Source organism: Limanda limanda, chromosome 14 (genome assembly GCF_963576545.1).
Source record: "Limanda limanda chromosome 14, fLimLim1.1, whole genome shotgun sequence".
NCBI classification, from domain to species: domain Eukaryota; kingdom Metazoa; phylum Chordata; class Actinopteri; order Pleuronectiformes; family Pleuronectidae; genus Limanda; species Limanda limanda.
In genome coordinates this window covers 24,352,035-24,379,768 of record NC_083649.1, presented here as the reverse complement: position 1 = coordinate 24,379,768, position 27,734 = coordinate 24,352,035, and the positions used below count along the sequence as shown (strand labels likewise).

General features: G+C 40.9%; 3 protein-coding genes across 3 annotated transcripts in view; 1 reads left to right on the top strand and 2 right to left on the bottom strand.

Moving 5' to 3' along the window:
• esama (endothelial cell adhesion molecule a) overlaps window positions 1-2,917 on the top strand; it is a 56,786-nt gene extending 53,869 nt beyond the window's left edge. Inside the window, exon 7 of the mRNA XM_061085865.1 lies at window positions 286-2,917. Coding sequence (XP_060941848.1) covers window positions 286-817 — 532 coding nt within the window. The 3' untranslated portion in view covers window positions 818-2,917. The remainder of the gene's footprint in view (window positions 1-285) is intronic.
• Window positions 2,918-5,152: 2,235 nt separating this feature from the next.
• On the bottom strand, window positions 5,153-14,851 carry LOC133019024 (fasciculation and elongation protein zeta-1-like). Its single transcript, XM_061085358.1, has 9 exons — window positions 14,784-14,851; window positions 13,388-13,537; window positions 12,904-12,991; window positions 9,914-10,000; window positions 8,829-8,997; window positions 7,556-7,887; window positions 5,424-5,499; window positions 5,274-5,339; window positions 5,153-5,169 (listed from the first exon to the last, which is right to left on the bottom strand). Exons 1-9 carry the CDS (start codon window positions 14,849-14,851, stop codon window positions 5,153-5,155), a joined length of 1,053 nt encoding a protein of 350 aa, XP_060941341.1.
• A 1,890-nt stretch (window positions 14,852-16,741) lies between these two features.
• On the bottom strand, window positions 16,742-17,101 carry LOC133019955 (fasciculation and elongation protein zeta-1-like). Its single transcript, XM_061086553.1, has one exon. It carries the CDS (start codon window positions 17,099-17,101, stop codon window positions 16,742-16,744), a length of 360 nt encoding a protein of 119 aa, XP_060942536.1.
• Window positions 17,102-27,734: the final 10,633 nt, after the last annotated feature.

The following is a 27,734-nucleotide window of genomic DNA, read 5'->3' as shown; positions in this document are numbered from 1 at the left end:
AGCTCAGATATTCAGTGAGGATCAGCTTCATCAGTGTGTTGTGTTGTGCAGCGTTATTGTAACTTTGTGATCTGATATTAATGCCTTCGACTTTTTTCTCTTGTTTTGAGTGTGGCTTTAAAATTCAGCTAGTGGTTTCTTATTTTTAAATTTTAATACATAAATAAAAAGTAGAAAAAAAAACTTCTTGATGAGTCATCTTCACCACCACCACTTAGGATGGGTGTATTCAGAGTGGAGGTAGAGTAGCTTTGTGTCAAACCTCTTTGTCCTCTCCACCTCCAGGGAGGACGCTCAAGCTCCTAAGCGTGTGTCCTGGGCTAAGAGCGGCATGGGCTCAGATATCATCTCCAAGAATGGCACCCTGTCGTCCATCGCCTCCAGCCCGCACCACAAAGACCCCTCCAACCACCACAACAACCACCACATGCAGCACTACCCCCAGCGTCCGCCCTCGGACACCGCCTCCATCATCACTGCCACTGGCAGCATGGCCGGCTACAGGCCGTCACGCCATCACGGAGCCTCCACCCCTACCCACTACAGCTACAACAACAACACCACCCTGCCACGTGGGCAGGCCGTCCCCTCTGAAGCCAACACCAACGGTGGCTCCCCACCCAGACCGGAGCGCTACGCCCAGCTGCCCCAGGCCCAGGCGCTGCCACTGACCTTCAGCCATCCTCAGCTGCAGCTCCAGGCCGCTCCCTCTCCTCCACCACTGCCCAACTCTGGTGTGACCGCCGCTAACATCGCCCGTATGGGAGGGGTGCCCATTATGGTGCCAGCACAGAACCAGGCCGGATCGCTGGTCTAACACCAGCCAGCGCTGGCTAAACAGTGCTGTTGACATAAGCCAGTGGAATACTGCTGTCTCTGTGAAAGGGTCGGCTGCTGATCCGTTTTTAAAGGGAACACTTAAACTACTATTTAGCAAAGAATTACATTAGATGAAAATGTCTTATTCACTTCTGCTTTTGTTTAAAGAAGCTTCGATGGCAAGACTCTCAGACTCTGAGTGTTGACTTGCTTTAAGTATACCTACATCTTTTATATTCTGTATGCACTGTATACTGAACATTGAAAACTGTGTATACACATGATTTTCATACATTTGTCCAGTGTCCTCTTTTCTACTTTATATTTCTAATTATTTTATTTTTTCAAATGTATCTTTTAAATGTTGTAAAATGTATTTTTTTTGTCCTCCTGCTGAACTAACAACTCAAAGTGAACAGCAAGTAAATGCTCACTGGAGCCTTTGAAGAAATGCAGATGAAATAAGACGCAGGTCTGCTGCACTTTGTCATTGTTACTTCAAGAAGAACCTGAAGGAGGACGCGAGCAGAACAAAATAGGTGTAAGCACATTATAACAGAACTGTTCAGAGCAGTGAATGTTCAAAGGGAAGTCAGTGAAGCTGGCTGTAATATATGAAGATCTATGTAGTGATGAGTGTATTTCTGCCGTAGACTTGTGGGAAAAAAGATAAGACAACAATATACACATAATGAAAAAGTTTGCCATTGCAAAAATATCCTAATCCTTTTCTGGCGTCATTTCTGTCTGTGGCTCAGCTTATAAAACGCTCTCAGACTCAATTCTTCAAACATAGATTAGTCAAAGCTCCTTATTATATCGAGCACCATTCAGAACTGCAGTGTGATGACTTTGCTAATACACAAGTCCACACTTGGGTTTTAATAATTTAAAGTTGCCGGCAGCATTGACATTGTAAATATGATATTTATTTCCTGTTTAATGCCGAACAGAGCATTGTGACCACAACTTTTATTGAAGTAATGTGTTTGCCTGCAACACTGGATAGTGAACCAAAGACATTCAGTATGTATCACTTCATTACTTTGACATGCTCTCTGTATGTTGTGGTATATAAAGAGATGCTAGGTCAGTTTTAATTAATATGATACAATTCACTGCTACAGGGTTCAGGAGCTTCAGAGAAAACATCTTCCCCATGTGATGACAATTACAAGCTTATATGAGTTTCTCTGTTTGAAGAACATAAATAGGCAGATTATTAGTATGGTGAGACAACACCATCCTCCTTAAAGCTGGGGGAGTAAAGTTCAAACACTGTTAACAATGTCTCCTTAGTTTTTATATTTATTTTATTGCAGAGTCACAACTGTATCCAAACATGATTTTCTCTCATCTTGTTCTGTCCACTTCTTAGTCACACAAATGCCTAAATATAGATAAATATCATCTGGATTTTAAAACACATTTATTTTATGTATAATGATAGTGATCTACATCACCATCTAGGCTGTATTGTCACTACACTGGAGCATAGGTTTGTTTTTCTTTTTCTTAGTGTGCACAGCAAGAGCAACAAACACTTTCAAATGGATCATGTGAAATTCAATGATGCTGAAAGAAAGGACAGGAGCTTCTTCGACAGACTCACACAGAGTATTATTGTCTGTTTGACACGAGCTTGGCAGGAAAGTGACAGCGATCGCAGCTGCGGGGAAAGACTTAGATGTGGAAAGTGTCGAGGGAAGTTGAAAGTGTCGAGGAAAAGCAGTTTGATGAGTAACACATTTACAGCTACAGTTAATAGACTCTGTCAACTGGTGAATGGGTCATTTAAAAAGTGTAGATTACGAATATGAAGATGTACTCAAGACAAACCTTTATTTTTATACAGTCACGTATGAGAGCACATGAGCAGAGTTTATAATCAGTAAATAGTTGCTAGTTTTATGGAATAAAGAAGTGTTCACTGTCAGTGAGTCAGGATGGATTGTACAACTGCTGTGGACAAACAGGCTTATTTATACAGTCGGCCTCAACTATGGACATGAATGTGCAGCGTGCACTTGTATCCTCCATATTTATGTTCATGGAAATGCTTTGTATGCTATTTTCAATTAAACTACAAATGATCAGATGTGTGTGTGCGTTTGTGAGAATGTATTTCCATTTTAAAAGTGACCTACATTGGTTGCTAGAGCGACAGCTTGGAGGAGCACTGACTGAGGTTATGTTCTAGAAACGAGCTGAATATAAACTTACTTGGTCAATTGATCAGAAATCAAAGTCCATTGTTTCCCCCTCTAGTGGCCATAATGAGCCACTACAGGTGGGAAAGAAAATTCCCATTCATATTTCCTGCAACAATATCTTATACACGATTTGTGTAACTTCCACCAGTAAAACATTACAGTGCGTCCTATTCAGTGGTGAGTGATGCTGCCTTTAATAAGTTGTAACCATCCCTTTTGGAGGTTTGCGAAGTTTATATATTAAATTCACTTCCTCATGCATTTCAGGTTCTATTGGAAATTTGTGTATTTTACTGAAGTTTACTATTTGATGTTACACATTCCCAGACATGACGTTAAGATTGCAGCTCCGCCACCAGGGGGCAGCACAGCTTCTCTGTACGTGAAAGGCAGGAACAATCCTGATGATCAGCTGCTCTAAAGCAATCATTGTTAAACTGATTCAACAGATATGTATGATCGTAGATTATTATAAGTAGTGTATACATTATCATATTTCTGTGAAGAAACTATGATGATGCATTTTGAGGTGGAAAAATGTATAAATGTGACTATTCAAAACCTTGGACTTGCTGGAAAACACAATAAAGCATTAAAATGAGTATGATAAGACGCCTAACTGATTATATAGAGACATGTTTTATTTTAATACTTATTCTTTAACCCTTCTTCCTCTTGCCTCAAGGTCAAGCTGTGCATTTAGGTTAATAGGACAATATGCACTTTGCATATTGACGGAGAGGTAGTGTGAATGAAGAATGAACCATGTGCAGAGATTGAAACTAGAAACTGTTTTCGCATCATATTTCTGTATAGAAACCTTGAATCTCAGTTTTACATGTGGGCTTATGAGCTGGATTTTAGGACATAAAAAATGCAGATGAGTTGTGGCAAAAATATGACTAAGAGAATTCAGTATTTTATATGTTGTAGTCATGTCTGAATGGGGCCTTTAGATACATTTGAAACAACAACATTTAAATAAGAGGACATTTGCATGCTCAACATTATAATTATACTGTATGGTGTTTTGCGGCACGCTTTTCAATTGATGCATTGGTCAGAAGAACGAATTCTAAAAGATAGTAAAGTAAAAAAAAAAAGAAAAATTAAACCTCACAGGATGTTCCCTGAGAGGGGTCAAGACAGAAAGACACACATGTCACACAGCTTTCGGGCAGAATGTTTATTAGAATTTGCGATTTAGGATGTAACATTCACCTACATGGCGCAAAGGAAGTCTTAAATATGCTAATATGCAAATATGCACGCCTTCATTGAAATGAGCTCGTCTCGTCAGGGGATGATAACTCAAAAATACACCTCCATGTGGCTGGACAGGGTGGAGTTCACAGCGCACTGTCGCTCTCAAGACAGTAAATAAAATACAAAATCAGACTTTATATCAAATATTGAGATACAAATGAAAAGAAATTAGTAAAAAGTCATAAGAGCACTGGATATAAGACAGTGAAACAAAAAGTATAAGAAACAACGAAATAAGAAAAGCTTTGTGATGCACCGCACCCGTAATAGTTGTGTGTTTCTGTTTATTCACATGGAGCTACAGTACTAAGTCGGCAGAAAAAGGTGCATGGCTTTTGTATTCAAATGAATCACTTTTTTTTTTTTCTGAAACAGAATCAAAGAATACAACAATGGACTGTGGTTAAGACGTCAGTTGATGAGTAAAACTTGGCAACACTGAAATTCTGTTAGAGGAAAGAAAGAAGACAAATCTAAAGAGATTAAGGAACAGAAAGCAGCGATGACATGGATCCCTGTACCAGAGTGGTGTTGTGTCAGTAACAGCATGTCCTGCTCCGTTAGTGAAGTCCTTTCAAACGGGACTTACCGCCCCACTTGTTAAAGTATTAAGACGGCGGCCATTTTACAGTCTGGCCTGAACTTAAATGTGCAGGGAGGGAGAAGGTGAGCTCAGCAAAAGGCAGTAGTCATAGTTGAGGTGAACACGATGATGTCGATGGTGAGGATCCGTGGTTGATAATGGTCAAAGATGGGAGGTCATGCAGCTCGGGCCAGAGGTGAGGAGGGTCTGGAAAGGCCCTCGGGGGGGGGGGGACCCTCCGTCACACTGTGGCTCCTGGCATACCGGTGGTTTAGGTAGGACACAGGACTGTAAGAGAATAATGGAGAATAAAGTTACGTCTCAGTGTGAGTAGACAACGTCACTTTAAAGTTGACTTTATCTTCAGCAGTCAGTTGTGTTGTTGCGTTTACCTTTCAATATGTAGTCAGTTAGCAGTGTGGGCACCTTCTCACTGTCCTCCTTCATGGCATAAAGAACTGGTAGAAGATGTCGAAAGGGTCAGGATATATTTGCCCTTTTGTTTTCATTTGCAGATTTATAGAAAAGTTTTGGACACTTACTTTTTGTGAGCATCTGCAGGTCGTCAACAGATGGAAGGGTGGCTTTCTTCTCAAATGGAATAACTGTGTTCAGATACTAAAAATAAAAGGGGGAAATTTCAAGGTCAAGTTAATAGCTGGTTGTGACGACAGCTTTCTGTCACTGGTGAGGACAGAGTCAGATTAAAAGATTGTTACTGCTCCCAAATCTGTCCTTTAATTATAAGCTGGGCCGGCTATAGTAGAGGAGGTAGAGCAAGTCGCCTGATTGGATGGTTGAAATGTCGGTAGGTTGATATCCGGTTCCTCCAGTCTGCCTGTCCAAATGTCCTTTGGCAAGACACTGAACCCCAAATGACTCAGGGCGGGTGTGAGTGTGTAAATAAATGTCTAGACAAAGTACTAGGAACATAAGAACACTATGACTGTGAATGGGTAATGTGATGTAAAGCTCTTTGAGCAGTGGTGGAGACCAGTAACATTCTATATGTGCATTTCATTTTCCTGTTTCCAGTCTATAAACTAAGCTTATTAGCTGCTGTTGATCTTTTCATCAAATGCTTGATGAGGAAGCAAATCTCTCAAAATGCAGAACAGGTCCATTAAAAGTTAATGGACTGTATAATGCGTCATATGAGTCTGTGATCACATATAAACACAAGGGTAAATACAAAATACCTGCAGTCACTCCCAAACCTATTGAGAGGATAACTGGAGTTAAGCAGACCAATATTTCCAATTATGACTTAAAACTTTAAACAAATAAAGTCGAACCTGTCATGGGAGCATCTGTTTGACATTTACAGTACATGAACTAAAACAGGCCTGTTTCTTGCAGTATATCAGAGTTGTTGCTTACAGTAGCAGCAGAGATTAAATTACACAGTGAGGGACGATCATATGACCTTAGCTGAGCCTTGTGCTGAGGCAGTGATGTAAACAAAGCCAGTGAAGCTGCAGCAACTGCTCTGGGGCCCACGGCCTGAAAGGGCCCGAGCATGAGCCATCAGCACGGCAGCTACAACACAGTGAAGGCCCCTCCACACTGTAAATACATGTTGTCACCTCACGGCTGTAACATGAAAAGCACCCAGGAGAAAGAACCCTACAATAATCCTATACTTCTAGTTTGTGTCTAAATATATATGTCAAACTGCAACCAGGTTTTCTGATGACTTTATGTTCTATGAAATATGTGAAATTTATTAAATAATCAGTCTTACAAATGTACTCCTTGTAATACTGCTGTCTAATGTCCAGTATCAATATGTTTCTATCCATAAGTGCAGGAAGCAGCACAGAACTAAAAGGTTACCAGGCTACAGTGTGTACAGGGCGTGTCAGAGAAATTGTGCCCCCCCCCTCGCTCTTTCTGATGAGCCAACATGAATTTATAATTGTAGATGGCATTTGTTTTGACCTTTGACCTCACCTGTTTATCGTTGCCTGTGCTTCCAAACGTCTGTCTGATGCCCGTCTGCAGGATGCTGGACAGTCCTTCCATGCTGAAACGCTGCAGGGCACAACACACACGCACACACACACACACACACACACACACACACACACACACACACACACACACACACACACACACACACACACACACACACACACACACACAAACACAAGCACACAATTCATTGATTAATACAAGATGAAGAATATTTCATTTTCATTTTCAGCATGTCAAACAAACTATGCTAGTAATTAGGGCCCGAGCACTGAACAAAGGTCAGGTGAGGCCCTATTGAAATTGTAAGGATTATTATTATCATTAAATCCCTATGAGATACACTGATCCTGGTTGTTTACATTGCATCCGCATCACTTTGTCATGTTTACATTCACTTCATTTACATTCATTATGATCACAGTAAGGGGGGGGGGGGTGTAGAGCTGACACACACTGTTGTTTCACCTTTCTCTGTTTTACACAGGATTAAACATGGACTTCCATATTCATCAGCAAACCTAATCAAGAATATACTTATTTGCACAATCAATTCTGATGTAGTAAAACTGATGAGAGTACTAGGTTAAGAAAGGTTTGTGTGACAGGACAAACAATTATGGGTCACATACATGTACTCATTAAATGTTAATAATTGAAGTGTATGAAGTAAACAAGGCCGTCCCTCCCTCCCTCTCACCTTGACAGGCATGCTCCCTGTCTTCTCTGTGCGTCCCATGGAGCCTGTGTTCCCGGCGTTCCCTGTGTTCCCCACGTTCACAGCCTGCGTGCCTCCACCCTGCAGGCTCAGGGCCTTGTCCCGGCGTCGACGTTTGCTGCTGTCTCGCTGCTCCTTCTGCCTGTTCTGCACCTCCATCAGGGCCGTGATGAAAGTGTTCTTCACCTCTTTCTCGAACTCCAGCTCCTCGCGCCGAGCCAGATTACTGACCAGCTCCTCTGAGTACTCCAGGATGGCAGCCTCCACCCGGTGCAGCAGCTCCACCAGAGCTGAGCTGGGCATCAGGCTCAGGCCTGAACGCAGACAGTTGGATGTTGTTTTGTGCAAAAATATTTTTCCTTACCCAAACTTTCAGACACAGTGCTAAACTCTGCTTTCTTATGCTTCTTTTTTCTGAAAAGCACATTGACTGATCTTTGTCTATGATAATGTGCCATACAAATAAACTGCAAAATCAGTAGAGATAATATTTACTGCAGGTTTCTGCAATCTTTTGGTTTCTGTAACATTGTGGCAATATCATTTATTTAAAAAAAAAAGAAAGATATTAACCAAATGGCTATGGCTCATTTTAGCACTGAAGACATTTCTCCCCTTAAAATGTATACCCTGCTAGTTAAGTCCAGAACAAATGAACAACTATGTATGATTTGAATACATGACAGTAGCTATTCACACAGCTATGTGTTCAGTCCCACCGCATGGATCTCCAATCTGCTCAGCAAAAGGAGGCCTTATGGCAGAGAACACTGTCGTCTTGAACTCTCACCTATGGTCCTGCAGAAATCAGACAACTCGAATGTGTGTGTGTGTGTGTGTGTCAGTGTGTGTGTGTCAGTGTGTGTGTGTGTGTGTGTGTGTTTGTAGGGTGCTCAGTTCACCTTTTCTCCCCTAAACAAAGATTTATAGACAGTAACCTGAAGCATGAGCTCCATATGTCTCCACAGTCTGTGCTGGTGTGTCATCTTAACTGGTCTTAATATAAAAATCTATAAATCATGAAAATGAAATTTTTTATGTTCAGCCTGGGGCAAGGTCTTGTTTGATGAGTTTCAGTGACAATACTTGAATTGTACTGATGAACTATTTCTTGGACCAACGGAGATTTACCTTTACAAATGCAGGAACAGTGCTCGGAGTCAACAAAGTACTCTCCACAGCTGCTGCCCCAGTGTCAGTTAGGAAGTTGCATAAATTAAACAAAAGAATTAACATGGATTATTTCTAGTTTCACCTTCGTAGGAGCAGTTGTTGTTGGAGGCCTCGGACAGCTGCCGGATCTCCTCCAGCAGAGAGGGGCTGGTCCTGGAGGAGCAGTGGCTGCTCTCCTCCTCATCCTCCTCCTCCTCTGTTTCACCAGGATCCGGAGAGTTCTCCATCATCTCGACTATCTCCTCAATTACCTTGAAGAGAGAGAGTGACTAGGTTAGATGGAGAGATATAGGGAGATGACGAGTAGACCGACAGCAAAATGATGAGCAGACACCGGTAAGAACACACACATTCATGTCTGTCATTTATCAGTAAAATGGAACGAGTAAAATACCAAATGTCTCCTCCTGAAGGATACATGTACTTTAATCCATTATTTATGTCGACACAGGCTGCAGCAGCGGAGGTCAGCTCCAGTTGGACAACAATATTCCTGACCACATGCCAACATGCCCATCGGCACTCAGACGATGTGCAATTGCAATTCAGACAACATGGAGACTGAACAATCAAAATGTGAAGGCCCCAATCAACAATGACAGGTTGATTTTTCCTGTTAGGTTTCTAATACACATGTCTATGTACACAATCTTGCAGAACAACGGTAACATTTAATGTTAGTGAAAATAAAACAGAAGTGATGGTGATTGGCCCTAAAGAAGACAGGCTCTGTTGAGTTGCAGTGTGTAAGCATTTTTTGAGGGTGACTGGAACGTCTCCAACTATTCTAACAGTATGACTAAGTCAGGTGTCTGCCAGCTCAAGAGCAGTGCCAGGATCAGATCTTTATTTTATTCTGCGATGGATAAACCTTTGTTAATGCCTTTCTTTCAGCAGACATCTAAATTACCTCAACTCCTACTTTACAGACGTCCAGCTTGGAGAAAATACAGTAGCTCATTCAAGATTGAGACATTTTTTCTCCTGGTTACCTGTGGTGTTTGGAGTTGATTTTAAAATGTAGCTTTTCAAGGCCCATTCAACATTATCACATTTCACTCTACACACCCCTGCTAACCCCACACAGTGCCCACAACAGTCAGACAGGCAGACAGACACACACACACACACACACACACACACACACACACACACACACACACACACCTGATCAGCTGTTATGAGAGGCTCTTCATTCAAGCATTTGGCGTTGTCATTCTTCTCATTCATCTCTTCCTCCTCTTTTTCGTGAATCTGCAGATAGCAGGACACAACATGGAAATCAGTCAACAGAGAAATAAATACTGACAGAAGGCCTAACTTTGAAAATTAGGCTAAGAAGACTCGTAGCTGCCACTTTGCATTGGAATATTAAACTAAATACATCATCATTTTTTGATCAGTGTCTGGGATATGGAGATCAGTCTCGGATCACACTTACTTGCAAGTGTCATGTTTGAAAATTTGAAAGGTTTTACATTATTAATTATTGCTTCTTAAAAAGCAATCAACGATTCTATTTGTAAACTTGTTTAAATAGTTTATAATTTATTTATAGACTTATTTGCAATGTTTTGTATTTGTCAGTTTATAGTGAATGTATAATTGCAGCGTGAAGTGGGTCTATAGGGATGGCAATGTGGGCTTTGCTGGTCCAGATTGAAAAATATCAACAACTATTGGATGGATTCAGGAATTGGTTTATTGACACTTATGGTACTAGAGGATGAATCTCTCTGACTTTAGGGATCCCTGACTTTTCCTTCCTTGAAAGCATGTGTTACATGTCTTGAAATTCATCTCTCTCCACTCAAGAACAATTCAAATCAATAGGTCACCTTGCTATCTGACAACTCCTGCACAACTAATGCCACTCCAATCCACCAATTTAGTGCAGATGGAAAAAAAAACATTTGCTCAACTAAAAGATGAACAACATAGAACATTACATAAGCAAAACATCACTATTTACCTTTATGCCAACTTTTGTCATGGTGGGCAACTGGGCATAGGGTGGTGTTATTTGGCTTAAAGCACCTTTATGCCAATTACAGCATCAAGGAGATGTTAGCAGACGGAACAATCTAAGTATTTTTCTTTGCATGCCCACATCTATCTTTACTGCTAATTATTGACTCAACACCTTGAACTTCATGTCAGTAAGTCAGAGTCCTTCATCGTCTGCAGTGTCATGCTGCAGATGTTTTAGCTGTCTGTGGTGACCAGAGCCATTTTTCTACCCTGTGGGCTGCTGGCAGTGGCCTGAGAGTAGGCGTACGACACCAGACACAACAAAGTGATGCAGAGGAGCAGCTCAGTCCTGTGTGTGTAGCCACAGAGAGGAGGATGTTGTCATTACTTCTCTCCTTCATGGACAAAGTCTCCCAACCTCTACTCTGTAAGCCAGAGGTTCAGACTGTGCTCATGTCAGTCCTCCTTCCTGTGGCCATCCAGTTCCTCCTCTTTCTGCACATCTCCATCAGTGTTCTGCTACACTGATAACTTACTGTTGACCCACTTTTGCCACATCTATCTAATGAATCAAGAAATCTCTGTCCGTCTGAATGTGGAACACAACTGTTCATATTATCAGCTTCACACTTGATGTATTGTTGGCCCAAGAGAGTCGGTGTGGAGTTTGATGCGATTTGGACACATGATAGGTTCAATACTTTGAAAAATTAGGTGACTAAAATTCTATAGCAGCTGAGGCTGGAACTCATCAACTTATGTGATGTTGTCAATCAGGAGAACGAAAATCACATTTGATTCTCCAGTTTGGGGTTGTGTTTACTGACTCGAGCTTCCCTGAACTTTGAATTAGCAGGTGAACAGCTCTTGTGCAGCAACTGCTCAATTACTGCACGCCTGCACTTGTGATTCTGTCTCAGACCTTTTTTTTTTTTTACTTTTTGCTCATTTTCATGTTTCATTCATATATTGTGTCTATGTTAATAGTATTTTATAGTCATTTTTATAGTAGATTTAACTCATTTACGTCTTCCTTGTTGAGGAGTTGTACCAAAACAAGTAGAAATAATAAAAGTAATAAATAAATAAATAATAATTAATTTGATACAATGGGACAGTACATGACAGATTTGTCATTTGCTATTTGCTGAAGAATTCACAGCTTACAGCAGAAAGACATATAATGTGGATTTGTTTAAAATAAATAGATTAACCTCATTAGAACAGGCAGCTCAGGACAGAACATGTGAACCTATTTAAAGACAAAGATAAAACTGCTTGACCTTCAAACCAAAAGACCACAAGAAAAGGTTTACTTTTGAAAAAAGGGAGAATCTAAGACAAAATACAAGAACAGAATATGAGTACTATGGTGCATTCTCACAGCAAGCCTCTCCCTCTGGGACGAAACGTCTGCTCAGGCCTTGACCAGCCCAAACACGGCCTTGACTGCTAAGAGCTGCTGTCCAGTTCTATGTGACAGCCAATTAAAGAAGGGGGGGGTGGGGGGGGGGGTGGAGCTCTGCTGAATGGCAGAGCCGTCAGGGCTGCTCAGGCATGGTCTTCACGTGTCAGCACGAGATTAAGCCTCAAAGAGAACAAGCCAGTCAGCAGCTCAGTATTCCTCCACAACACAGTTACAGAAATCTCAAACCATGTCAAGGGACTAAACAATAATGTGTGAGGATCATGATTTAAAATGCTGACAACAGAACATTTATGCAACAATCTGTAGCCACTGGAATAAGAGATACGAACAAACATGTCCCGTTCTGGGGCTGTGAGTCGGTTTCCTGGCTCAGACCTTCAGTAATAGTTTGAATCAAATCACACTCACTGCAGCACAACATGTGTAAAGAAACAGAATCAGACTGTCCATTCATGGTTCATGCTTCTGAGGCACAGATTCATTAAACTAAACATCATCCCAGGGAATTTGCAACAATAATAAACTGCTCCTGAGGACAGGTGAATACAATGTAGACCAACTATAAAGAGGAAGAGGGAAGAGGGAAGAACATTTCAATAAGACAGTAATTCAAAAAAAGGTTTCTCAGCAAAATAAAATAAATAAATACAAAATACAATACATGTGGCGAAAGGTTATAGGAAATAAATTAAAATTACTTAAACCCGAATAGTCGTTCCCAATAAAGCAGGTAAAGAAAGATGTGGATGCCATTTACCTCCTGGTCAGAAAGGTTGCCGTTGAGTCCCTCTGAATCCAGACCGTCCCAGGTGGAGATGTAATTGTCAGTTAGAGCATCCCACACACTGTCAAATCACACACAAAAACACAGAGATGCACACATGTGAGAAGCTTTCAGGTAACACAAATATCAACAAGAAACAAAAACACGGTTCGTGCCCTTAGCTTTAAAAGGCCATCTACGATGTTAAGCTGCTGTATCCACACATGGTGTAGTTACACTGTTATATAACAGCATTAGACAAGGATTTGGTGTGTTGTTTTATCTGCCAGCTTGTAAAGGCGGTTTACTCAGACCCGTCTTCAGCAGCCTGCAACTCAGACAATATTTCAATGAGAAAAGTCACTGATGGTGGTCAATGTGCCGAGCTGGAGGCTGCAGAGGAACAATGCACAACAGAAAATAAAGCACAGCTTACTACTCGTTAAAAGATTTCCTTAGCAGAGATTTAGCTTCTCACATCATCGTGTTGCTGGTCTCTGGCTGCGCCCGGAGCAAGTGTCTGTCTGAGCAGGACAGAAAGAGAACTGAAAGAGAAGTCTCCTTTGTCTCAGAGCCTTTGTGTCTCTGCAGAGGTTGTTCCAGGCCTGCTGCCCTGCTCCCAGTGGCACTGCCCACACCCCATCACACAGAGGACGCTATTGAGTTCACAGCTTACCTCACCAGCCATGTCTGTGGGCCACGGATGTGAGAGCCAGCACATAAACAGGGTCAGCGTTTATTACATTTAACCCTTAGCAGAAAACTAAACAATAAACTTTGATCATGAAATAAACCTTCTAAATACTGAACTGCACTGTTTACCCATTTTTATGTTTGATGTAATTTGGGCTAAATGTATTGTTTCCTAATTAAATTGGATTGCCTGCATTCTGTTAATATACAGACTGAATATTCAGAGAACCATGTCTGTCTCCAGCACACTGAAAAAGAGTTATTGAAAATGTAGCCCTTTAGAGTTTAAAGTCTTGATGCTACGCTAACCAGCAGCTGACTGCATACCTGTATGTATCTACATGTACATTACAACAGATACATATTAATCTCATGTTGAATTTTTTTAGAACAAGAAAATATTCTTAAATTCCCGGTTCCAGGTAAGTCCAGTGAAAACATTGACTAGGGCTAAAATAACAAAATCTGTAAAATCATGTAAGCCTCATAGAAATATGCGTTTTCAGAGGTAAATGAAACGTTGCAGATTAATTCAAACAGCTCTCAGAGGTACAACAACATTAGTTGATGAACCCTCTGTCAGTACAACAGCAGTGTTGGAACAAAGTCTGCAGGAAGCACAACTATGGAGTTCTGTCAGAGTGGTGAGAGAAAGACAAGTAAGAAAGCAAGACAGACCAATACAGCTGTGGTCAGAGCTTCATCCTACAGCAACATAATGAGCCAAACCATTAGAGGAACAGAAGCCAACGGAGGCTTCACCGGAACAGAGCAGCACTTTCTGCAGATTAAACCTCAGCTGCTGTGGGATGAACCGGACCCAAGGAAGAAGTAAAAGCTCAGCTTGGTGCGGTAAACTTTCTGAACAGTAGTTGTTGCAGCTTATACTTGGATGACAACACAGGAGCACATCACAACTCAAATATGTTGTTAGAACTAGGAGTAAAAAAAAATTGTGTTTCATTTGATTTTGTTTAGCTTATATTTTAACATAAAGTTGTTTTATTTAATATTTGCATATTTTGTAATTTCATAAATGTAGTTAATCTTTACAACTGGTACTGAATCGAGGATGACACTTTCGCAGATTTGTTTTGCCTGCACCCTGACTGTAATATTCTTGAATCTTAAACAATGACATAAAAGAATCAAAAATACCAGAGAGAAAACAACAACATCACATGACCGGCACATGCTGCCTCCGTAGAACGGGGGCGTGGTCTCTGGCCAACATGAACTGGATCCCCATGTTTCAACATCGACCTGCTTTGTTTGTTGGCCCTCAGCCACAGAGGAGGAATCATGCTGTTTCATTTTCTCCCTAATTTCTCTGTATCGTATCAGTTAACTTAAGAGATTGGGACTTCATTTGTGACAAATTTGTGTTTTTAACCAAGTGGCAGATTTAGTGTCGAGAGAATTCTGTGGATCTGTGTTTTTCTTGGTTTTAAATCAGAATGAAAAGAGATATTTTCAGTGTTAGGAGCTTCAGAACTGTATCACTTTCTATTAATAGCTGCTTGTATTCTGTGTCTGAGTGGCACTGAGGTGAATGAATGGTTAGGAAATTCAATTGATGATTATTGAGGAGAATTGTTATTAAAAAAAAACATAAGCGATGAGACATTGTTAATGGACTCAATAGATTGGAGATGGTATGCTTGACCTGAATATATCTACACTGCTTTCCTCATGTGTGCCATAACCAATCAGTGTAAAGCATTAGGATTATTTTCAAGGTAATAACATGCAGATTAGTGTAGTACCATCAAACACTATCCACCCACAGTCCTGTGTCCTTAATCATCGTGCGCAGCATAAATACAGGCGATTTAATAATGTCTGAAGAATCATGTGATCCCCCTCCAAGCGCTCTCCTGCTACACCTACGTTCAGGCTATTTTTAGCCTGATTCATATTCACAGTGTGAGGATGCCTGTGTTTAAAAAAAAAAAAGAAAAAAGCAGTGGAGTATGTGGCAGTCAGCTGGTGGAGAGACGGAGACAGACCCACAGAGCCAAAGCCAACTGAGGCATGCGACGCTGCCCTTTGAATAATTCAGCACGCAGCCCGACTGTTGGAGATGGGGGGGGGGGGTCAGGCCCCTGATTGACTGCTTGTTTGGGATGCTGCGGTCTGTGTGTGTGGAAACACTCTGGTTGTCGTCATGTGTGCCGTGCCCGGCTGCCGAGCTACTGTTTAGGCCTGGACTTCGGCTGTGAGAGCAGCAGCATAATGACTGTACAAGTGTGATTTACATAAAGGGCCGGAGGCTCCTGCTCCAGTGTGTGCTGAGAGTCTGGCTGTGGTATTTCATCATGTCACCATATTTGTGGTTATTATTATCTATAGGATATTATGAGATCAACGGTAATGGAGAAATAGAACAAACATGGGATATTATTTCAGTTATCTGCAATCGATAAAACAATGCAGCTGAACATGATTTTAGATACTTTCCATGAACACTGTTGTTATTTATTTCTAACTTTGAAGCTTCCAGCAGCCCCCCCACTTAACAATACTTTGTTGTTCCTTGCAATTCTGTTAATTCTTTCATTTGTTTCATTGTCTCTTTTCCTTTTTAGTTGTTTATTATTGCTATCCTTCTTATGTAGATTAAAGATGGCATGGAAGTTGTTGTAGAGATCTGACGTCCACAGAACTCACTTAATTTCTGCCTTCCATCTTCCAAACCTAAATGAGCCGACTCTCTCCCCCTCAGACCCACGATGGGCCGGAAGCAACCTCCCCAAGCTGATTCGAAGGCCACATGTGAACATGACTATGATATTGATAATTGCCCTATGTTCTAAAATAAAATCATATTGATTATACTGCAAATACTATACAATGGCGACCTGTCCATTTTAGTCCCCATGATGTTAACCTCGGTTTGACTTGTCTCTGTTCAATGGTCAAGAACTCTAGATGCAAGTAAATAAAAACTCCAAAGTAGAGGTTACAAACATTTAAAAATTGTTTTTAAGTGTTAAAAGTACCAGTTCATTTTAATTCTGAACTGTCTCTATGACAGCCCGTCACTGCAGGCTGGAAATCACAAATGAGCAGATGGCTGCTGATGGGCTGAGAGCTCCAGTAAACAATTTTCTTGTTACACAATGTTAACATTAGTCACTCACTCTTCATCCTGCAGCTGCTCCTCATCTTCCTGGTTGTGTGACTGGTTGCGTATGGGTGCCAGGACCTCCGTCTTGGTGTTGTAATTGTGAAAGCAGACATTGAGCTTCTCGTCAAACTCGTTGACCAGGTCCTCCATCGACTTGAAGCTCATCATCTCAGAGAAGTTCTCCAGCTCAGAGAAGTCTTCCCGGGTGATGGTGGCCAGTGGGACGGTGGTGGTGGTGGAGTAGGAGGAGTGGTCCAGTTCTGGATCGTCCAGTTCTGGATTGTCCAGTTCCGGATTGTCCAGTTCGTCCATCCGACACGGCCGCAGATCCTCAAACTCCTCATCCAAACACACGAGAGGGGCTTCCATGATGTCCCCTGTCAGGTTGATGTCCAAGCCCTGCGTGAAACAGACACAGAGAAGGTTTTGATCCTCATGAAACTGATGCTCTGCGTTTCTTTAGCCTTCTCTCAAAGGCCACTGCTGCAGGACATGTTTGAACACCCGATCAGTCAAAGCACAAAAATCTCTCATTATTTTAATATGTCCCCATCTGCAAGATTTACTAATAACCCAGAAGGATTTATCTGGCGTCTCCTAAATCATGGCCGCCTCACCTCATCAGAAATGGCACCATGTTGTCTAGACAAAGAGGAGATGGTGGTGCATGTGCCAGAAGGGGACCAGGCCCCAAAGGGAACCAAACCAGTTGGCTTTACTGGTAACCCACAGTTAATTAACTGACTCCATAGGGATTTCAGTGATGAGGTTACCAAGTTCCTGGGACATGAAATTACAGGACGATATGTCAAGGCACATCATGTAACACAGTGAGGTTATAGTATACTGCGGGCCAATGGCTAAATGTGATAGATAATTATACTGCTGCTCTGAGAGTCAACAGTCATTGTCAATGCAAACATGTCAGATTTAAACATGGATACATTTTACAGCTCATCCCTTACCACCTTCAGTGTTTGGAAACTTAATACTAAATATTTAATCTTGGTTTAAATACAGTACCAAACAAAGAGTCAGGCGACCAGGAGGACACAGGAGATCAATAGTAATATATTGGGTCTTTTATTTTAATTTCATTATATCCCTTGTCAGCATTTAGTTCAGTCTGTTAATGGGGTAGCTTGGTGAACCATGGAGGACTATTAAGGCAAATCTTGGTGCTGACAGGATGAGCTTTATTTAAATATTAATACTAACCCTAACCCTTTTGAATTTGTTAAGTCTAAGTCCCTAAGTTATCATTCTGAATTTCCTCTGTTCACTAGTTATAGTTTTTTAAAAGGTTTGAAGCCTTTTCTCTGTCCCACAGAGGCGGAAGAGCTCATGCAGTCTACAAAATACTTTAGACTTTTTAGGTTTTCACGACATGAATATGGTTTCCTGAATTATCCAAGACATATTCACCAAATCTTAATGTGTATGTAATATATTTGTAATACTAACAGTTAACCCCACATTAACATAAATATATACACACTTATACCCTTCCATTCTTCAATCAACTGGAGCAGGGTTTGTTGTTGTTGGCATGTGTGATTTATACCTCCAGTGGTTCTACTGGGACGAACAGTATTATCACATACCAAGAAGTATCTGTGTTTTTTATTAATATTAAAGATTATGATATCAGCCATAATATTACAACCATGTTTTGAATTGGTCAAGTCATGAAGACCATGGAAAACAATAGATTAAATATAAAATAAGCTTTAAATTACAGTACTGATGATTCAAAACAGCTTATTGGTTAAAGCTAGTAGTTTTAATGTTGCGTCTTGTTATTGGGCACAACAATATAGCATTCCTTGTTTCCTGTTCTACTCATGTGACATGTGACAATTACAAGCAAGAATGAACCTAAAAGCAACAACAGAAACTGTCCCGCACCTTCCAACATTAGTTAATGAGAAGGAGCAGCCAGAACACTTAGGCTTTATGTCTCTGATTTGTTTATAATGGTAGTTGTGCTTCTTCATACAACTGTACTTCATTTAATTATCTTAAAAGTTGACAAAAATTGAATATATATTAATATAGAGCAAATCACAGAAACTGTAAGATCATGTCAGGTCAAATGTACAGTCTACTGATCAAATAAAGTACTGGGAACTTCCCCTGGTGCTAGTGAGAGCCATTCTTTTTTTGGAAAATTGTATACAATTTCATAAAATATTGAAAGGGTGTAGTCCTGCAGAAGGTGGCATCAGTCAATGGTGGACTTAATGCTGCAGTTAGACTTTTAAGTGAGGCCGTCTGACGCAGTGTAATTACAGTAGTCAGGCCTACATTTCCTCCTGTGTGCTTTGCTGGACCGTGGCCTGGTCTAAGTGGGTGAGTACAGAGGAGTCCATTTCAAAACCAGCTTGTGCAAGCCTCCCCCCCCCAGCACGCCACTCAGCAGAGTGCTGCTCCGTCTCCAGCCGGATATTGTTTTGCACAATTACATCCCCTCTCTCTCTCTCTCTTTATTGCTTGTCTCTGTCTGTGTTCCTCAGTGTGTATTTATTTACGTTTTGTTTTCAACTGAATTCAATGTTAGATAAAGTCACAGTTTTTCTAATTTAAGAGCGGATCAAGACCCCCCTCCTTTATAAGACAGTGACTGACAAGGGGTGACTCTCGAGATCATTGACTGAAGGTGCTCCAGTCTTCAATGTCAGCACGGAAATCAGCAGCTGACTTTCACCTTGCCACAGGGTTTCTTTGCAGGAGGTTCTGATGCACTGCTGCTTGACATGGTGAAAACATGCCCATAGCACTTTCCAGTCCTGCTGTGGCCTTTCTATTTACTGCTGGATCCATTCAGCAAAATGGACGCGGCACAACATTTTTGATTCAACTGAGGAAAATGAAATGTAAAATCAGAGCCTCTGCATTAAAGCGGACCGCAGAGTGGAAGGTGTGGAGGTGTTCTTTTTCCGGGGATATCTGACCTTCACTGAAAGTGGGGCTGGTCTCAGGTGCATCCCCCTCAGGTAAGACAAAAGAGCCAATCACAAGAGCTCATCAGAGGTCATTTAATGTAACGGAGCCAATGGGACCACATGCGATCCAGCTACAAACTGAGCAACAATTCCACTGCTGATATCCAAAGCACATTGTTATTTTATTCTCCCTCAAGCTTATCACATACAGACTGTCCATTGTTTACATGGTGGTTATTTAGTATTTCAGTCAAGAGCAATAATAGAATATATATTATAACCCAGCCTGGTGTGGATCAGGAATATGAATTGAAACGATCATTCCCATCAGTCACAGCCATTGGATGACTCAGAGTCACTACTGGGGGAAAAATAACAGTGACATCGTTGAGGGGTTTGTCCCACAAATATACATGAGGCGCATTTTAGGCACATCAATATTCAAGCGTCCATGGCGGAAATGGAGATCATTCAATCAGCAAGCGCATGGTATCAGCTCATCGGAGGAAGAACAAGGAGGAGAGTGGGGGAGGGAGACAAGAGCTGCGAGGAAGGAGAGGTTGGAATGGACGGAGGAAACCATGGTTACAAGGAGGAGGGAGGATGGAGGGGAGATGATGCACTGCGAGGACCTCGGAGAGGGGTCAGGGCTCGGGAGCGGGCGCGGAGGCGGAGGCGTGTGCGGCCGCTGACAGGCAGAGAGAAGACGGATTACCTGCAGTGGCCGAGCCGCTGGGTGCTGAGGCTTGGTGATGGAGGAGCTGCTCAGGCGATCGGGATCTTGTGTCTAATCCCTCTTTCGCAGCTACGGACGAGCAGCGGCGGTTCCAGTCATTCCAGGGTGAAATGGAGAAAAAGGCAGGAATAGGGAAAATAACACGGGGAGGTAAAGATGGCAGCGTGGTGGTGTGGTTTGGTCCGTGTCCCTTCCCTCACCCGTTAGCCCGCAGCCTCCCTGATCCGTTCTCCCACAGCCCGTTGTTTTCCAATCAATACGCATCCAAGCCCAGCGCGCACGGAGCCTGCGCACTGCCAGGCCTCTGACGACATCTGCTCCCCCCTCCCTCTCTCCCTCCCTCCCTCCCTCCCTCCCTCCTTAGTTTGCGCTCTATCCTCCTGTCTCCCTTTGTCCCTGCCTCCCCCCTCCCTGCCTGACTGCACGCATTAATTCCCCAATATTCATGAGAACAGGGGGAGAAGATGGTTCTGTGTCACCAGCTTCTCTGGTAAATCTTTGTGCCGCACACCTGAGAGAAATGTGCACTGCAGACAGAAGAAGGATCACTGTGCTGAGACAACTCAATCTACTGTTCTGCAATAAACTGAGGGACACCTCTTCTTACACAAAGGATAATCTCTCCGGAGGGAAACATTAAAGAGTCTCTATATATCCATCAATCAAATTCAATCATTGTTATTTATACAGCCCATATTGAAGGAAAAATCACAATAAGCCTCACATCGGTAGTCAAGTTGTTCCATTTTCTGTGGTTTCTCCTGTATATATTATGTATTTGCCACAGTTTGAAAACTTTCTGTGGTCGAAAAAGTTAGAATAATGCTCTTTCATAACCACCATTTGTTTGACCCTGATGGAAAACCTCATGAGGTCAAGGAAAGATATGAAGAGGGAAGCTGTAAGGAGTTTGGAAAGGAGAACCCCGGTGCAGAGAAAATCCAACTCCACTCACACTTGATGTTTAAAAAAAAAGTTTATTAACAACAGAAGATACTCACAGACTTTATGGTACAGTGATAAACTTTGTGCTGTGTGCCGACAGTTCAGGTAAAGTTTCCTGTCCAAAACAGAATGACAGATGACACATCCTAAGAGAGAATGTTTTAAGTTTATACGGAGGGAACATTTAACCATCAGTTACTCACAGGATATAACAACAAAAGAGATTTTATTTGATCAAATCAATCATAATTTGTACAGCCCATATTCATAACAATCTGTCTCATAGGGCTTAACAGGGTGCAGTGGCCTTTGCCCTTAACGCTCAGCTAGAGTTAGGAAAAACAACCCCTAATTTAGTTTTTTTTCTTTTCAAATTAAAGTTATCAATTTTATTAACATAACTTTATTTATTTATGTGTTCCAATTGGCATAAGGAGTTTTAACGTTTTTTTAAGTTGGTCCAAACATTTTCTGTGGAGGTGCAGAGGTTCCACTTACACTTTTCTTGTTCCTAATAAATCCAGCACGTTTAAAAGGTGTAATACATTGCAATTGAATACAAAGCCTCATTTTGAGCCAAGGATTGTGTGTACCTGACATACTGTTGTTCCCAATTTTACATTTTGTCTTCTGCATGTTATTTACTTATCTGAAGTCCTTAACAGATATAAAACTATTTTGCCTTTTGTCTATTTCATCTGTTTGTACATTGCAAACAATTCACACCCCAGACCACTTTGGCCCCTGGTAGCCCCCACCCAGACTGCAAGGGACACTCAACAGACAACTCTTCCAACAATACTGCAACAACCCACTCCTGTAGATACGTCCCCTTCTCACTCAGAAGGCGGCTCAGGTTCTGGTCCAGGCTCTGATCATCTCATGTCTACACTATTGTAACTCCCGCCTGGCTCGTCTACCTGCTAGAGCCATCCGACCTCTGCAGCTCATCCAGCAGCTCAACTGGTCTCCAACCTACCTTAGTTCACTCACACTACTTCTCTCGCCAATCGGCTTGCTGCTCCCTCACTGCGAGCTACCCGCTCAGAAATGGTGGAACGAGCCCCCCGACCCCATTGACATCAGGACAGCAGAAGGTCATCACGTACTTCGCATCACGTCAATTCTGCCGTTATATACTTTTTTTAAAGTTTAGATGCACTTGTATGTAGCACTTGTAGTTTGGCTTTTATGAAGGTAATGTACTGATATGATTCTTGTTGTCCTGGGTTTGTACCCCCATGGTGGATGCTCTTATTGTAAGTCACTTTGGATAAAAGCGTCAGCTTAATGAGATGTAATGTAATGTCTGGTAAGTGCATCACTATAGTCTGTTAGTGTTTGCATCCTAAGAACAAGCGTCAGGTCAAATAGCCTCACAAAAGGCTTCAGCTCAATGTTTCCAGGAATGTATAATAATTCATCACATGTTAACCATCAGGAAGACCAATTCAGAATATGCATTAATTCAAATTGTAGTATTAGAATGTAGTAGAGACAATTTTACAGGCAGAATTCTCTGGGGGGTGAGGCGATCACTTGTGGGTCAGTCTCACAGATGGCAGACAGTGAGGTGGATGGTAAATTGGGGAGGGAAACACATCTTTAATTTATGAACAGGAACAAGCTTTCAGTCTTTCAAAGGATCAAGGCTTGAATTTCAGTTGAATGGCCGTAATACACTGTCGTACATATACTCCCATGGCAACCCTGAAACCACAGAGCCCCCCCACACAACAAATCCCAGTTTAATCTCTGAGTAGGAGGATATATACGTCTATCAAGCTTAACAATATTGAAATAAATAGCAGAATAAAAGCACTGAGCAAAACAAGACACAGAGCTGAGATCAAAATATTTAGATCCACTAACATTTGAAGACTGAAGAATGTCTCATTCTGTGTGAGATAACAGATTAACCAGAATCTTATCTGAACAGTACCACATTAAATGAGTGTTGTTTGGCTGCACTACAAAACATAAATCCAAACACTGAATATTTAAAGATGAATAATATCAGTATATTAGTAATAGTTTATCTGATCTAGTGATTCATATAGTATAAAACAACATCCTGTTCTAATCTATGTAGTTTGTTATTATTTATAATAAGTGCATTGTGTATGTGGTTTGTGACATATTTGTTACGTGTTGAGGCATTAATAATAATAATAAGAAGAAGTTTCAGTTTTCTGCCACTTTTATTATACAGAGTTGAGTTCTGGTAACTCCTGATTTGTACAGATAAAACGCCACTTCATCAATATTTCATTCATTTCGCAGTGTTGCCCTCGTTGAAATCAATGAATAACACAAGGGTATTCACAGATATTGTAGAAATATAATTCATAATCAGAAACGAAAAATGAAACCCACGCAAAAATTCGGAGGCCCTCACAATTTGAAATGAATTGAAATGTCGTCCTCAACCAGCAAATTGTATGAAAACAGATAAATGTAAACGTATCATGAATTTGTGCCTTCATCAGTCTGTGTTTTAAAATCTGTTATAATCCCTGCTCTCAATCTGTGATCAGGGTTTTGACCTCCTGTCTGAAATCCTCAGCTCTAACACATGTAAACACGGAGCAGTTCTCATGTTATCATCACACCCGCAGTGCACTGGGACAGCCACGTCTCTGAGTCGACCTGGTGTATCTTCTAACAGCCTAATGAGAGGGAATTGAGACAATAAGAAGTCACACTTTTTCCTATAGCAAAACAACTCCACTAATAGTTTTGTGTAAATTCCAAGCTGATGATTATTATGATGATTATTTTTATGGCATTTATGTATTTAGGCTGAAAGTCAGTGGAGTGAGCCATGCAGCTGGAGGTCCAGGCAGGATTCACAACTCGGCCTCCGGAGAGAGAACTCCAGTGAACACAAGCTGGTGATCAGCACATAACTGAATATCATCAATGGATCAAATGTTTTTTGATCTTCAGACAACAGGCTCCATATTTGAGCAAGCACAAGATGTCAGCACACAGGAGGAGCCGCTCCCACCTGCTTGGTTTGACACGATGACGAATGAATCTGAGACTACACTGTACTTACTGCACCATATCTCAAATATCTCATCCAGCACACACACACACACACACACACACACACACACACACACACTTGCATCCAGTGTGTGTTTGAGCTGCTGCTTTGTCCTCACACAGTGAGAGAGAGAAAGAAAAGGAAGAAAGGAGATGTGGCCTGTTAGAGAGGCCTCCCATTGCTACAGCAACGTAGCTCACACAGGCCAGCACTGCATAGACGACGGTTGCCATGGTTATGATGTAATTGTACTTGCAAAGAAAGCAACAGGGTGGAATAAGAATAAATCTCAGTGTTGTCCACACACCAGAGTTTTACTGCTAATGCACCGGCTTTGTGTGATCACTAGTGAGAACGCTTCAGGCCTGAACAAGACCAAACTATGGCAAAGTATTTAAAATCTGTAGAACTTTTTGTTGTTTGTTTGTAATTGCATGGAATGCTTGATGTGCTTTGATCGAAGTGAAGTAGTTGCACATTCGTCCAGTGTGCCTTCATTACCTCTCCTTTAGAATATTGCAATTCCCACAAGTCACAGTGGAGTTACAGCTCGTTTAAAACGCAGCAGACTTTTCAACAAATTGACTTATAGAGAGTATTACTCAGATTTCCGCTTCTCTTGACTGTTTTCAAATAAAGTTTTAGAAATGATTTTAAAATTGGTTTGCTGACTAAGGCCCATTTTTAGACTTGCACCTAAGTACACTGTTTGAGACCAAGGGTGACCAGGCCTTTTCTGTCAGGACTCCACTCTTTGGAACCAACTCCCTGAGAAGATCCATCTGGCATCTCTGTATCATCTTTAAAATCTCTCTTAAAGACACGTTGTTATGATCTTGATCACTTCACATTGTTTTATTTGATCTTGCTATTTTACTGTTTCTCATCTGTAACACTTTTTATCTTTGTATTTGTGCCCTACAGTTGTGTGAACAACAGGTCGTTTATAATTGTTACCTAAAGTTTGCCTTCAATTTTTCATTTTCAAACATCTTTATAAATAAAGTTTTGGCATTGACAATTATCATGATAATATTCAGCATCCTATTGTTTATACAGGCTGTGCTGACTGATCATCTCACAATCTAACCAGTATACAAATCCAGCATAATTTGGATGGAAACAGATAAAGTGTGTGTTGAGGCATTATTCCTCTACGACACTTCAGAATCTGATTTCACTGATTGAGCTCCTGCTGAGTTTATTAAAACACAGTGGATCAGTAGTTAGGATCCATTTGCCATGAATAAAGCCTTCAAGAAAAATGTTCTCTCTGCATATATATCCCACATTTATGAGGATTAGAGGAGAACAGGGCTACGGCTTCTCTGTGCACTGCACCCCAGCCACAGGCCACAGTGTGACAGGAGTGACACTGGCCTAGTTTGAACAGTTTGCCTGTGTTTCATAACCAAGGAGAAAAAGAGCACACGTACACTTCTACACCTTACCCCCCCCCCCCCCCACACACACACACACTAATATCAGCACACTAGAGTTGATCATCTCCTTTAATTCATTTAATCAGGGATCTACTATGCTGGAAATGTGTATGAAATGCATCATTATACCACAACCGAATATGGATAGAAATGCATTAACATCAAAAACAAAATATAAATGTTAAAACACACATTTCCATCCATGTACAGAATAGCTATACATATACAGTACATATATACATTTTGTCTGTATTCTGCTGACATCTAGTGGTGTCGCCATGTCAAAAACCTGCTCAACCAACAAAGTTGAAATCCTGCCACAGGATATCTCTCCTTTGGTGGACAAATATGAATATGATATTATTATTATTATTATAATACATAATCATATTTTGATAGCACATTATCTCACTGAATCTGCGTTAATATGAAGTGAAAAAAAATGTACTGCCAGTTTTCCCCTGATTTCAAATTTGTTTGTCCCCACAGACACCATACATTTTTTCTCTTCATCACTGAAGTATTAAGCGGAGATGCTGTATTCTGTGTACAGTATCTCAATGGCTTCTCCATATAGATGTTTTTAACTAATATTTTTCCATAACGTTTAACAAAATAATGATTATAAAGTGACAAGTACTGCATCCTGCAGTATTCCAATAGTTTTTTTTGTTTCACAGAGGAAATTTAAGTAAGTTCTGTTTTGAAATATCACAAAGCTACAAAGTCCCATTGAATCTCTTATCAAATACCCTGCGCTCAAAGGTTTCTGATGATAATGATAATAATATAGGATGTTTGATTGAAAACACTTTACTTGATTTTAAAGTGCTTAAAATCAAAGTGCTTCACCTGTCAATGTAATCAAAGCATAGTAATACATGCATCCTAAATGGTTAAGCCAATCAACATCTTTTTTTTAAATTAAACTTGTTATTCCATGAGGAGCAGCTAAATGTCTAAAGTAAATTTTGGGGTTTGATACAGTAACTGGCAGAATTTCTTAAGAGCTCTTATCACTTTGTATTTAAATAGACTGAAGCAAAAACAGAAAATAAAGCTGAGAGTTGCTCTTCTCTGTGTGTTGTATTTTCTCAATTCTTTCCTTTTATACTCAGTGACTGTGCTGGAGTTCCTCTTGAGTAAAGAAATTTAGTTTTGAACGAAAACTTCTTAGTGGTGTGTGATAAATAGTTTTGCTGCTGTGTCTTTGGTGAACTGACTCTATAATGTGTTCTTTATTCAAATAACATTATGCTAAATCCGAGCTTGTTTTACCTGAGGACTCCATCAGGGCAGAGGAAACAACGTTACATACATTTTTACAAATAATGTAATTGTGTTATTGAACTTTAAAGCTATGAACTGTATTTTCTGTAGTAGCTTGAGATAATATGAATTATTCATGTAGTCAACTTTCCAGTGGGCCCATAAATAAATGGGCAAGAGAAGGTGTACATGCTTCATTTGATGATCCCTTGCATTTGAGAAATCTATTTGGCTGCATATTGGGATACCTGTCCATATTTGCACAGCGTAAAGAGTGCTGAACATTGTTTTTCTGTTTAAAAATACATTTCACAAGTTTCTCCAACCCTGCAAAGTCCGGTTAAGACTCAATGAATGAACTGGTTTCTAGAGATTATTTATTTATCATGTAAGATACAAGGATAAATCACGCTTATCTTATGCTTAACAGAGCTATTTATACACTGTGTCAAACATTAGTATCTGCACCATATATAAAGTCAAATACATGCAGTAACCAAAGTAATGGAAGTCTCCTCAGGATGTGACACAGGCACGAACAACGTATTACTACTACTTGTGAGACATTTTCACATAATGGTTTTAACCTGGACAAAAGAAGAACATGACTGAG

Excerpts from the sequence above, each read along its gene's own strand:
- LOC133019024 (XM_061085358.1), bottom strand. The coding sequence starts at position 14,851 with ATGGGGATCCAGTTCATGTTGGCCAGAGACCACGCCCCCGTTCTACGG. Across the intron at positions 10,001-12,903 it reads GCAACCTTTCTGACCAGGAG|ATTCACGAAAAAGAGGAGGA; the intron begins GTAAATGGCATC and ends TGCTATCTGCAG. Across the intron at positions 7,888-8,828 it reads CAACAACTGCTCCTACGAAG|GCCTGAGCCTGATGCCCAGC; the intron begins GTGAAACTAGAA and ends GTCTGCGTTCAG.
- LOC133019955 (XM_061086553.1), bottom strand. The coding sequence starts at position 17,101 with ATGGAAGCCCCTCTCGTGTGTTTGGATGAGGAGTTTGAGGATCTGCGG.